The sequence below is a fragment of the Gadus chalcogrammus genome, chromosome 15, assembly GCF_026213295.1.
Source record: "Gadus chalcogrammus isolate NIFS_2021 chromosome 15, NIFS_Gcha_1.0, whole genome shotgun sequence".
Lineage (NCBI taxonomy): Eukaryota > Metazoa > Chordata > Actinopteri > Gadiformes > Gadidae > Gadus > Gadus chalcogrammus.
This window is the reverse complement of record NC_079426.1, coordinates 23,505,103-23,518,064: the sequence shown is the minus strand read 5'-3', so window position 1 is coordinate 23,518,064 and position 12,962 is coordinate 23,505,103. Positions and strand designations below refer to the sequence as shown.

General features: G+C 42.5%; 1 protein-coding gene across 1 annotated transcript in view; it reads left to right on the top strand.

The window, feature by feature from the left end:
* The window catches only part of LOC130404752 (WAS/WASL-interacting protein family member 1-like), a 44,784-nt gene extending 32,549 nt beyond the window's left edge, over positions 1 to 12,235 (top strand). Inside the window, exon 9 of the mRNA XM_056609639.1 lies at positions 3,653 to 12,235. Within this exon, the coding sequence (XP_056465614.1) occupies positions 3,653 to 3,702 (50 nt within the window). The 3' untranslated portion in view covers positions 3,703 to 12,235. The remainder of the gene's footprint in view (positions 1 to 3,652) is intronic.
* Positions 12,236 to 12,962: the final 727 nt, after the last annotated feature.

Here is a 12,962-nt window from a genome sequence, read left to right as displayed (position 1 = left end):
GGTCATTATTTTGGGGTTGTATTTCTCTCACTTTGGTTCATGTAAGAGACTGCAGTTTTAGGTGACAAATCCATATTTAGTTCATATAGTTGGTTAGTTTAGGACCTTATGCTGCGTTTCCACTGCCGGGTGCGGAACGGTTCGGTTCGCCTCAGTCCGGTAGGGAGGGGGCGGTATAGCCCAGCTCAGTTCCGAGGTCGCGTTTCCACCGCCGACCGTACCCTTTATGGTAGGCCGGATGTCGATCGCCGCGGGAGCTACGTAAACATCGTGACATCATAGCAGTGCGACACAGTGTAGCCTGCTCAATAAAAACAATGGAAAAGTTGAACGCGACACAGTAAACCAAGAGCTACCATGGATGTCGTCCAGCAACATTTCCTGGCCTTTATGCTTTTCATATGGCAGTTAATCAACCTCCGAATGCAAGCTATGTTCATTGTAAAGAATAACACCTCGAGGCTACTGTTTGTTTGTTTTTATCCCCACGTGGCCCGGAAGTGACGATTCTTTCGACCAATCAACGGAGGGGGTGTGTAGCTCGAATTTTCCGGCACCCTTTCAGGCGTCTCAGTACCCCAACGGAGGAGTACTGAAGACGAGGGCAAAACGAGTATGGCTCAGTCCGGGTCACGCCCACTTTTGGCGGTGGAAACGCAATCCGTACCGCAGCTTTTACGAACCGAACCGTACCGCACCCTGCAGTGGAAACGCCGCATGCAGGATTTCTAATCCTTCTGACCTCACGTTGCGCATGCTCAGTCCTGCAGACCTATTCTCAATGAATCTGAATATATCTGCTGCAGTGTTGTAGGGTGACAGCCTGTGGTCCTTTGAAATCTTGCCGCCTACAGTGTCAAGGAGTTGAATCTTCTTGAATTCAGCTGATCCAGATGGCTCCCCCTGTCTTTGCAGGCTTTCCCAGTCTTTCCTCCATCTACGATATTCTCTCTTGCAGCCATTGAATATGGGAAGACTGGTTCGCTTAATCCTCACAACCGGTGTTAGCTTGGACAATGTCTCTGACTTCTCCAAATCTTGCCTCACTCCTCTCAATGTCGTCCTCCTGTTGCTCTTCAAGAACTTATTCTTCCTCCTCCTTTTCTGGCTTTTGAATCTCAGCCAGCAGTCAAGTCCTATAGACATCATGTTTAACAGTCTTCCCCAGGACATCTTCCACCATCTTGGACATCTGACCTTTTTTTTGTGGGCTCAACCCCACCCAAACCTTGCCTAAGCCCACCCTATCATTCGCCCTCAAATCTAATAATCTAACTTTTTTTTTTACACAAGCAATGAGAGAATGGATCCTGTACACTAATGAATAGGCACAACTGGGCTAGTGAAATCGAGCGCAACCTTCCTGCAGGAATCTCTACCCTCTGATTGGTGGGTGGGCATCTCCTGTTTGACAAAACGAAAAAGGCAGCACAAGCAAACTTAACATAGTTTCTGCTGTTTTGTCTGTCAAAAAGGCTTGCTAGTCTTTATCAGAAAATCCATGATTTCCAGCTGTGTTATAACATGACCAGCTAATAATAATAATAATAATAATCATTTTAAAACCTTGACATAATCTGTCAGATGACCATTAAATGACAGTTGACCACAAGGCGATTTTATCTATGCCTCGAGGGCGCGAGCGGCAGACGGGACTTATTTTCTTATTTATTTATTTATTTTAATAAGTGACTTATTTTATTTTGAATAAACATAATACCAAGGGTCAGAAGTTTTACAATAATTTTGATCGTACAAAGTCATGACAGAGGGACTTGGTGTCTTTATTCATGCTTGAAAGATGAACATATATAATTTTTTTTGAAAGGGAATAAGCTGATGAAGCTGACAAGTGACCAAAGTTTACTGTTTAAAAAGATTTTTAATTAAATGCATACCCCAGTGAATTATTTGCTCTTGTTTCTCTGTTTTGAGATTCAGACAGACTTAGCAGTCTTGTTCAAATGTTACAAATTGAGTTAATAAACTGAACTTGGAAATTGTTTTAAGTTGTTGCAAATGTTATCTCCGCTAATTTTATTAATCAAAATCAATAAATATTAGCAGGTTCTCAATAGTAGGCTATTTCAATTCAGGGAGGGCGAGAAGAAATATCTGTCTCCTAGGGTGGGAATGACAGAAAATAATGGAGAATCACTGGTCTAGAACATGTTGTACTTGTTGATTAGCTCACGTTGTAATGAAAACACCCACAGCTGATAAAATAATGCCAACGGTTTTGTTTTAACTGAAAATTAGCACCCTTATTTTTTTGCATCAGAACAAGATTTTTTTGTATCAGAAGTTTTATAAAAATGTATGGGTCCCTGAAAGTGAGACAACGTAGTTTATTGCTCCCGAAATAGTGGTATGTTTCTCATATTATCAATCTAGTACATGTAGTACCAATGTGTTTCAGTAACTGTGTAAACAATAAAAAGGGGTGAAATATGGTCATTTTTGAGTGAAACTTGCAAAAAGGAAATTTAATGCACTTCAAATTTGTTATTGCAGTTCACATCCATTGATTATTCCTTCATCCAAACAGTTTTTATTTTCATCACTTTAACTGCATTATTTAGCTGACACTGCCAGCTTTTGGCTTAGACATACAACAGCATAGTAACTAATAATTAAAGGTTGTGGAATAAAAAAATCTTGGACAGGACTTTATATACTTCATATACCCCTGTGGCTTCCTGGGGTTGAGCCCCCCCCAAAAGTCAGAACCTAGAATCGCCTCTGTCTGGGGCCTTTTATCCTCACATCCTCTCAGCTCCATGCTGGTTTTTAACTGTCAGGTTCTCCATGCTTTCTGCCTCTATGTCTGCTTGAACCCCAGTGCACAACTAATTTCCTTTGACAACTTATTTTGTTTATTTTCCAAGTTTTTAAGAATGCTTGTTTGAATTGTTTTCAGCAGGTTATCATCAGGTTCAAATGCTGAAAACCTTTCAATAAAACAAATAAGACAGGAGAAATTACCATAGTCAAAATTATCAGCAATTTCATGCAATATATATATATATATAATTTTCTGTCACATTTGCTACCTTTCATCTCCCAACATTTAAAAAAAATCGAATATACCAAAATAAGCTCACGTACATACCAATAGCGTCTATGCGGTCATCTTTACATTGATGCGCACCCAGTTTAGTTTGTTTGGTCCTTTGTCTCACCCATTCAACATACCTCAAACAGTCTGCGTACCCCGAAAGTGTGAATCAATTTAATCACCGTCACCTCACCTCACGTGGCCTCCACTGCTCAGGGATGCCCTCTGGTGAAACATTTTTAAATTACACATTTATTAAATTAGTTTCCATTTCTAGCTTTCGACCTCTGTCCTTACATATATGGATAGGGCATAGGGCTGTCAGCTGATTCAAGCCTTTAGTTTTTTATCAGATTGGGTTTGGGTTTTAAGTACTCCATACCCTTGAACCGCTGGTTGTATTTGTTAAAGTGTGTAACTTGAGTCACACATTTTAACAAATACAACCTTGTTTTCATTCAATTTTTTAATGAAAACGAGAGGGGCCCTCAGATAATGCTTGTGTGCAGGGCCCAGATTTTGTGCTACACCCCTGGGTGTCTTCAATGTACTTTACCCGATTTGTTACCTTTTCTCCATGTATTTTGTGGACAGGTTCTGGTAAGGAGAGAGGTGCTCCCCCGCTGCCCCCCATACCAAGGTGAAGAGGAGGTTCCCCCCCACCAGCCCTCAAGCCATCTTCCTTTCTTCACCCATTTTTTTTTTCTCTCTATCACTGCTTCTTGGTTTTCCAGTAGCACACAAATGTCACAGAAATATTTGATACATTTAAGGTACTATAAAGTAATGGCTTCACATCTGTGTAGAATTGACTGTGTGTCTGTGTGTTTGTGTGTGTACATCTGTGTTACAGCCCTTGACCAAAGAACCCTGTTTAAAAGTGGGACATACTTAAGTACAATGCAATGTCTATACGAGCACGATTTAATGCTGTTCCTTAGGAATATTAAGGAGACGGCCCCTTGCCTTCAACTGAACAACCTTGACTAATCTTGACTAACTAACCCTTGCATCTATCAAAAACAGGATGTAAACCTTCAACAAAAGTCTGCTGGTGAATGTTGTGCTATGCTATGGGCAAAATTCACAAGTTAAGTGAACAAGTACTTCAAAGACTATTGAACTGAAAAACATTGTTCCGTTATGTAATTCAATCAATGAATGTTATTTGATGTGTTCTTCCTTGGAGATGCAGTGGTCTCACTCCATAACTGTGGGTTACTCAGTCTGTTTCTGTGGTCTTATGTCCCTCTCTCCTTCTAATAGCACACCTGCGCCTAGAGTCCACTCAGTATTATATGAACAGGATCAATAAGAGATCCATGTTTAGGACACATTATTTAGGGATCTCTTTGTGTCTAAACAATGCCTATGCTCCCTCTATGGTGTTCCAACAGGAGGGAAGGGGACTGGAGGAGGTGGTCTAGGCTGTTGGTTTGTACTTGCCGTACATCAACCAGTACAAAAATAACTAATCAAACCACAGCCGGCGATCTGTGCTGAAATAAAGATTGATCTTTGTCGAAACAATATAATGCAACATTTCTGACCCTCTAACAGCCATGGTCAGATAATGGGCCCTATCTTGCATCCGGCGCAAGTGACTTAGTCACTGGCGCATGTGTCGTTGCTAGTTTACAACTGGCGCAGAGCGTTCTTCCCACCAGCGCCACTCGCCGGTAAAGTAGGGATTGATCATGCGCCCCAAGGGGCGGTTCGGCGGAAGGAGGAGGTGTGTTCTGGCGCAAACGGTATTTTGCCGTCTCTGAATACCATTGCGCTACTGACCAGGAAATACCTGGTTTAAAGTCAGTGGCGCGTTGTTCAGATGCTATTTTAAGGGCGCAAGCATACATGCGCATGCGATGCATACGGATTGCTTGTGCACCTCGCGCATACACTTTGCTTCTCTCATCTACCTAGCCGCACATTCTTGGTAAATTATTTGGGAAAGAACAGCTGATGCAGCGGTAATAAGTTGTACTTTTAAATCAATGCATCTGCAAACACCGTACAGCAAACACATATTTTCTTGACACAGACATCGTAGGCCTACATGCCCATAACTTTTAGGATTGATGAGTTTGCCTATTTGATCGTGAAAAACATTGTTTTACCGCGAGTGAGTGTTAAAAAGAATGAATGAATGCGGGCGCGCGTGTGTGCTCTGTTTAAACACACGCAAACTAAACACTCTCATCATCATCTCATCTTCGTCCGCTTATCCGGGGTCGGGTCGCGGGGGGAGCAGCTCAAGCAGGGGGCCCCAGACTTCCCTTTCCCGGGCCACATTGACCAGCTCTGACTGGGGGATCCCGAGGCGTTCCCAAGCCAGTGTTGAGATATAATCTCTATCTCTCCACCTAGTCCTGGGTCTTCCCCGAGGTCTCCTCCCCACTGGACGTGCCTGAAACACCTCCCAAGGAAGGCGCCCAGTGGGCATCGTTACCAGATGCCCCAACCACCTCAGCTGACTCCTTTCTAAGTAAAGGAGCAGCGGCTCTAAACCGAGTTCCTCACGGATGGCTGAGCTTCTCACCCTATCCCTAAGGGAGACGCCAGCCACCCTTCTGAGAAAACTCATCTCGGCCGCTTGTACCCGCGATCTCGTCCTTTCGGTCATCACCCAACCCTCATGACCATAGGTGAGGATAGGAACGAAGATCGACCGGTAGATCGAGAGCTTTGCCTTGCGGCTCAGCTCTCTTTTCGGAACAACGGTGCGGTAAAGCGAACGCAATACCGCCCCCGCTGTATTAGTTCCCTCACGCTCCATAGTTCCCTCACTCGCGAACAAGACCCCGAGGTACTTGAACTCCTTCACTTGGGCAAACTAAACACGTAACGCATAATACAATCAATGGCAATGTCTATTACCGCGGGGACACATGCATATTAGGATAGCATACAATACTGATAAGAAACAATGTTTATAATGTATTGCGTACATCATTAAATAGAACCACAGTTACCGCATATCATATGTTATAGCCTATCATCATACGTTTTCTTTGCCGACATTTATTTGAGGACTCAGTATTTCTGAAGTTGTGGAAGAAAACCCCTTATTCCATGTGTGAATTAGGCCATATTATTTGGCAATAAACTAAGCCATTTGCAAATTCATGTGCATCTGTCTCATCGGAGACTGCAGACGCGCTGTCAAAATATCAACTCGTCCGATTCAAATGCGCTCATGGCTCTTAAAGGGGATGGGAGCTGGCACTCTCATTGGTTTGTTGCACGTTACGCCCAAACCACACCTACGGGTAATTAGGCTGCTTCAGACCAACCCTTTTGACACTTGCGCCGCGGCGCAAGCGTCATTTATCCGCCTGTAAAATAGCGATAGCGCCGTAGAACCGCCCACAAAGCTACTTGCGCTTTGCGCTTCCCACTTGCGTTTCAGACCGTTAAAATAGGGCCCAATGTCTTTGTTCAGGGTTGATGTCCAACCAGTTCCTATAACAGCCCCAGTCGAGTCGAGTTTAAATGATGGAACCAACTGCTCCCTCTCATCAGTCCTCTGTTGTTGCCAAAAGTAAAGGGCAAAACGCTTCAGTGTGTGTTTGTGTGCGTGCCACGTTACTAAAGAACGAGCTTCAACGGCGATTGGAGGCACTTTGCCGCCCTCCCATGGTGACATGTGACATTGATTTAAGATCTATGTGTTCGTCTTTCACACAAGCAGACAAAGAAATGGATGTTAAATCAATCTAGGAGGATTTTCCGAGGTTGTGAAGGAGCTTTGATTAATGTCAATGCTATGATTTGTTTAAGTGGCTTTAAATGATTGTACATGTTACGTTTGTGGACTATGTAGTATTATTACTCTTTGCTCTACCCTACTCTGCTTTGATTATATTTTTGTATGTTTTGTTTTATGTTTTGGTCATGGAACCAAATAATATGTTATTCATGGAACCAATATCGTGAGGGGTTTTTGAACGAATTCACACCGAATGGATCAAAATTAAAAAATCGTAATGTTTGTGCTAATATCCTGAGTACGCTTCTATATGTTGTATTTAGCAGATTTCTTCAAGCTTTGTTGAGCAAGCCAACGAAGTTGTTAACTTCTGAATGAGTAGGCCTATGGGCCTTTTGTGTCTCCCGTCTGAAATACTCAAAGGTTTGGCTGATTTCCAATCACTTGATTAAGGCCTTGCTTTTTGCAAACATTATTACAATTCACGATCTGCATTTTCTCAGCTAGAACTGTTGTATGTTGGACAAGCATAGCATAGTTTCATATCTTTTATATCTAATATGAAGCTTATGCATTCACTTGTTTTACTGAATTGGAGACATAATTATCTCAGAGAAAAGTTTTTATGCAAACAAATGTGTTTTTCTGAATGAATGAGATACGAGAAACTCAGAGTGAGTGAGTTGGTTGCTGATGCTGATAAGCCTCAACAGGGGGTTCCAGGTGCGGGACGATATCACATGATATCGATATCACATGTCAAGAAATGTCATTGAACTGTCTTGCTTGACCTCGTGTAACAAAAGTGAGATTGGGAACAGTTATTTCAATGCAATGATTAGATCCCTGAAGCAAACACCACAATGTAATCAGATCATAAGGGTATTTTTTTCTGAACCACCCCAAAGTGGACAAACTAATATTCATTGATATCAATATTACTGATGGACACAAGCATCTGACCAGATCAATATTGTAAATAAACTGTTCTTAATGTTTTATCTGGAAAAATAAAGGTTAAATAAGATAAAAAATCTGCCAACACATCAGATATCAACTATGACGGCGTTCATCCAGCATTAATAAATCTACAACATTCTTTTTTTTTCTTCTTTTTTTTTTTCCTTAACACTCAGTAACACAACCTATGTGACATAGCATCAATCTGCTTGAGTTCGAAGGCATGTCTAGTCTCTGTATCTGGCTGGAATCTTGACTTGTCTCCCAGACCTTGTGTGATGTAATTGTAACTGTGCTTGTCCATCATGTGAGTCAGTGTCCTGATTGACCTCTGTGTCGTTGCCTTCTGTGTCAGATCCAGTGTGTGCCGTTTCAGTGTGTGTGTATGTGGGAATGTCCTGCATCTCTGTAGGTGGAAATTCCCTCTCGCCTGTCTTCAGTAGATGCTTTCTGTTCCTCCTTCCGTCCATCTTGTGTGCGAACTATGAAGGATCTTGGTAGCTGATGTCTTTCCACAACCACAGCTGGCTGCCATGTATCTCCTTTCTGTATCCTGACATTTTCACCTGTTCGTAGATCTGGCAACTTTTGTGTTTGTCTGTCAAAGTAGCTCTTTTGCTTCATTTGTCTGCACTTCACATTGTCTTGAACTTGAGCTCTATTTTCAGGAGTCAATAGAGTTGTTGATGCTGGAAGTTTGGACTTTAGACTACGTCCCATTAACAGCTGTGCAGGAGATAATCCTATACCCTCCAGCGGTGTGTTGCGCTATTTGAGCAAAGCAATGTATGGATCTCCATTGCCGCTCTGTGCCTTTTTGAGCATGTTTTTTACTGTTTGTACAGTTCTTTCTGCCTGACCATTAGACTGAGCATGTCCTGGACTGGCACTAAGATGTTCAAATTCCCAACTCTCAGAAAACTACGGAAACTGGGATTCCGTGCCTAGCGAATGTCGACTTCATGGCAGTGATGACACCTCGGCTGGTTGTGTCACACAACTTGGTGATCTCTGGATATTTTGAATTGTATCTACGCAGAGCAAATACTCTGCACCATTGTAGTGAGAGAGATCTGTGCCAATCTTCTCCCATGGTCTTCCTGGCAGTGTGTGGGGAAGTAGAGGTTCTTTGGGATTGCTGTTTTTGTTTTCATTGCATACAGCACATTGAGACACAACGCCCTCTATCTCAGTTGACATGCCTGGCCAGTAGAGAATATCCCTAGCTCTCTCTTTACATTTCACTATGCCAAAATGTGACTCATGGATTTTGTTCAGCATTTCCTGTCTCATCTGGTTTGGCACAATGAGTTTTGCAGCTTTGAACAACAGTCCTGATGCATAGCTGATTTCCTCTTTGAATGTCCAGTATGTTTTCATTTCTTTTGGAACATCATCTCTTTCTTTTGGCCATCCTGTCATTGTGATGTCTCGTAGCATTTGCATTTCCGGATCATCCGTTGTTGCTTTTCTGAACATGATTAATTTATTTTCTGAGATGGGTAGTTGTGGTGTAACCCAGTTGACTTCCAACTCCTCTCCGAGCAAATCTTCTTTTTGCTCTTTTAGGAAAGCACGGCTCAGAGTGTCAGCGATGTACAGCTTTTTCCCTGGCTTATAGGTAACTTTGAGCGTGTACCTCTGTAGTCTGAGAAGCATCCTTTGCAATCTCATGGGAGCTTGGTGGAGTGGCTTTTTGAAGATGCTCTCAAGCGGTTTGTGATCACTCTCAACTTTAATGTCTCTGCCATATAAATACTGGTGGAATTTCTCACACCCATAAACTATGGCAAGTAATTCCTTTTCAATTTGCGCATATCTGCGCTGACAGTCAGTAAGCGCTCGTGATCCATACGCTACAGGCCTTCCATCTTGCAGTATTACAGCTCCTATGCCTTCTGAACTGGCATCCACAGACAATGTCACAGGTGCTTTCACATCATAGAACTTGAGTGTTGGTGCATTGGTAACCAACTTCTTCAATTGTTCATAGCTTTGCTTTTGCTCCTCTTCCCAATGCCATGCCGTGTCATTCTCTAGCAGCTTTCTCAGTGGAGTGCTGACCTCAGACAGGTTGGGAATGAACTTTGCAAGATATTGTATCATGCCCATGAATCTCATCAGCTCCTGTTTGTCTTGTGGTGGTGGTAGCTGTACCACAGCTCTCACTTTTTCATCATCTGCTTTCAGCCCATCAGTGCTGAGTACATGACCTATGTACTTGATCTCTGTAGTTCTGATTTTACATTTGTTTCTGTTCAATTTCAAGTTGTACTCCCTTGCTCTCTCCAAGACCTTTATCAATCTCTGATCATGTTCCTCGATTGTGTCACCCCATACAAGCAAATCATCGATAATGTTGACTACTCCTTCCAGGCCTTCAATCATTTGTGCCACGGATCTCTGGAACACCTCAGATGCAGAAGAGATTCCAAAGGGTAGAGGGAGGAACCGATATCTCCCTATAGGAGTGTTGAATGTGCACAACTTGGAACTTTCTTCGTCCAGTTTAATTTGCCAAAACCCTTGATTTGCGTCTAGCACAGAAAAGTACTTTGCTTTCGGCATACGGGAGACAACCTCTTCAACAGTTAGCAGTGGATAGTGCTCTCGTTTTATTGCATGATTAAGATCCTGTGGATCCATGCATATCCTCATCTTTTTTGGTGTGACCACCGTCACCATGCTACTCACCCAGTCTGTCGGTTCTATTTGTCTTGTTATCACTCCATTCTGTTCCATCCTGTGTAGTTCTTCCACTACTTTGTCCCTGAGAGCCACTGGAACCTTTCTTGGAGCATGCACAACTGGTGAAATAGTTGGATCAATCTGAATATGGTGTATCCCTGGTAAACATCCTAAACCAGAACACAAGTCATCAAAGTCATTCAGAATGTCATTGTCTTTTTTTTATATCATACACTCTCTTCACCAAGCCTAACTTAGTGCATGTTTTCTTCCCCAGTATTGCTGGAACATTTTGCTGCGTGATCTCAAACTCAATCTTGTGTTTCTGTCCTTTGTTCACACAAGTGAGTTCTCTCTTGCCCAATGGCGCCGACTGGTGGCCGAAATATGCAACAAGCCTGCAGGTGGATTTTTTCAGCTTTCCTCCGATGTCGAGTGAGTTGAACGTGTCTGCTGACATCACATTGCAACCTGCACCAGTATCAAGCTTAAATTTCACCTTTCTCCTGTTTATCTTTAGTTCTTCAGTCCACTCATCGCCATCCTCCATCTCTGCATTGTCAATCTTTTTGATGCATACTTCTTGTTCCACATTGATTGTGCCAATGAACATGTTATGGTCACTGTCACTGTGTTCCACAGCATGCATTTTCCTTGTGTGGCCTTGTGCCTTGCACATTTTTTCAAAGTGATTCTTTTTCTGGCATGACTTACATGTCTGACCAAAAGCTGGACATTTCTTGTATTCATGTTTATATCCACATCTATTGCAATCAAATCCCTTTTGCTCATCCTGTGACGCTGGCTTTGTTCTGCCCTTTTCAGCTCTTTCTGTCTGTATTCACAGGTCTTATTTTATGCACTTCAACTTCTTCATTGAGCATTTTAACTTGACTTAACATGATCTCATTGGCACGGCAGACATCAATGGCTTTTTCTAACGTAAGATCCGCCTCTCTTAATAGTCTTCTTCTCACACGTATGCCGCATACAATCCTGTCACGTATCAAAGAGTCATGTAAAAGTCCAAACTCACAATCTTTGGCTTTGCTCTTCAACTCCGTCACGTAGGCGTCTATGGTCTCTGTCGGTCCTTGAGCCTTTGTGAAGAACATATGTCGGGTATGGAAGGTTCTTTCTAGGCTCACAGTAATCTTTGAACTTTTCTTTCAACACTTGAATTTTGTCTTTCTCAGCTTCACTGAAGACAAACGTGTTGTAAACCTTTATCGCCTCTTCACCCGCCACGTGCAGAAAAGTAGCACACTGCACCGCCTCGGACTTTTCAGCTATTCCGCTAGCAGTACAAAACAGCTCCAACTTCTGGATCCATCATTTCCAGTTTTCCGCAAGATTACCTTGTAGGCTCAAACTTGACGGTGGCTGTAACTGTGCCATTTTTTCTTTTCTCTTTTATCATTCCGTGATTTCTTCTGACACCATGTCGTATATTGATGTGACTCGGACACATGCGCTGCTTAGAATCAAAAACACATCTTTAATTGTTGTCCGCCATTATACAAGTACATGCAATGTCCAAAACTAAGGAAATCCTTTACTATGTACAGACTCAGTGAGCACAGCCTCGCCTTCGAGAGAGTGAAGGATATTGGATATATTCGATATATATTCAATATATATTGAATATATCCAATATATATTTTCGATATATTGAATAGATATATACTGGATATATTCAATATCCAGCCAATTTAGCCTGCCATATTCATCACCCCTCTCCTATTTCTTGTTTGCAAAGGCTGACACACTTCAAATGTATTGGGCTTACATCGTTAGGTCACTGGATGTGACTGTAGAAATTTCAGACGTGTAGTCACAACAGGGGACATTTGGCGGGGGGGGGGGGGGGGGGGTTGTATTCTGGCAGGCAATTTAGCCTGCCGTATTACAACCCCCCCTCCTATTTCTTGTTTGCAAAGTCTGAGACACTTCAAATGTATTGGGGTTACATAATTAGGCCACTGGATGTGACTGTAGAAATTTCAGACGTGTAGTCATAACAGGGGACATTTGGCAGGTGTGTGTGTGGGGGGGAGGGGGGAGGGGGGAGGGGGGAGGGGGGGGCCCGGGCGGGCGTTGTATTCTGACAGCCAATTCATGCTGGCAGAATTCTACTCACTCATTCAAAATGCTCCCAGTGTTGATGCCTACCATGTCAATATAATGAACAGTACATATTATGAATATGTGTCTGGATGTACAGATATGTATGCATGAAGTAATTGCAATTAACAACTTCTGACTTTGAGGAATATTCTAGAATAGACTTCCTCTCAGAAATCCTATATAATATCAACAGACATCAACGTTGAACACACATTACATTAATGAGCCCTACAACTGTTCCCTACAGAAAAAACCCACACCCTTGTAAAATAGCCACAATGTCTTGTGGCCAAAAATACCAGAAGACAAGAAGTAAAGTTTGGTGCAAGTACAAAAGTAGTGTATACATTTGCATTTTTTTGTGATTAAAACCTGACTGTAATGAATACGAAGGATGCCAAAAAGAGGTTTCAAGCGCAG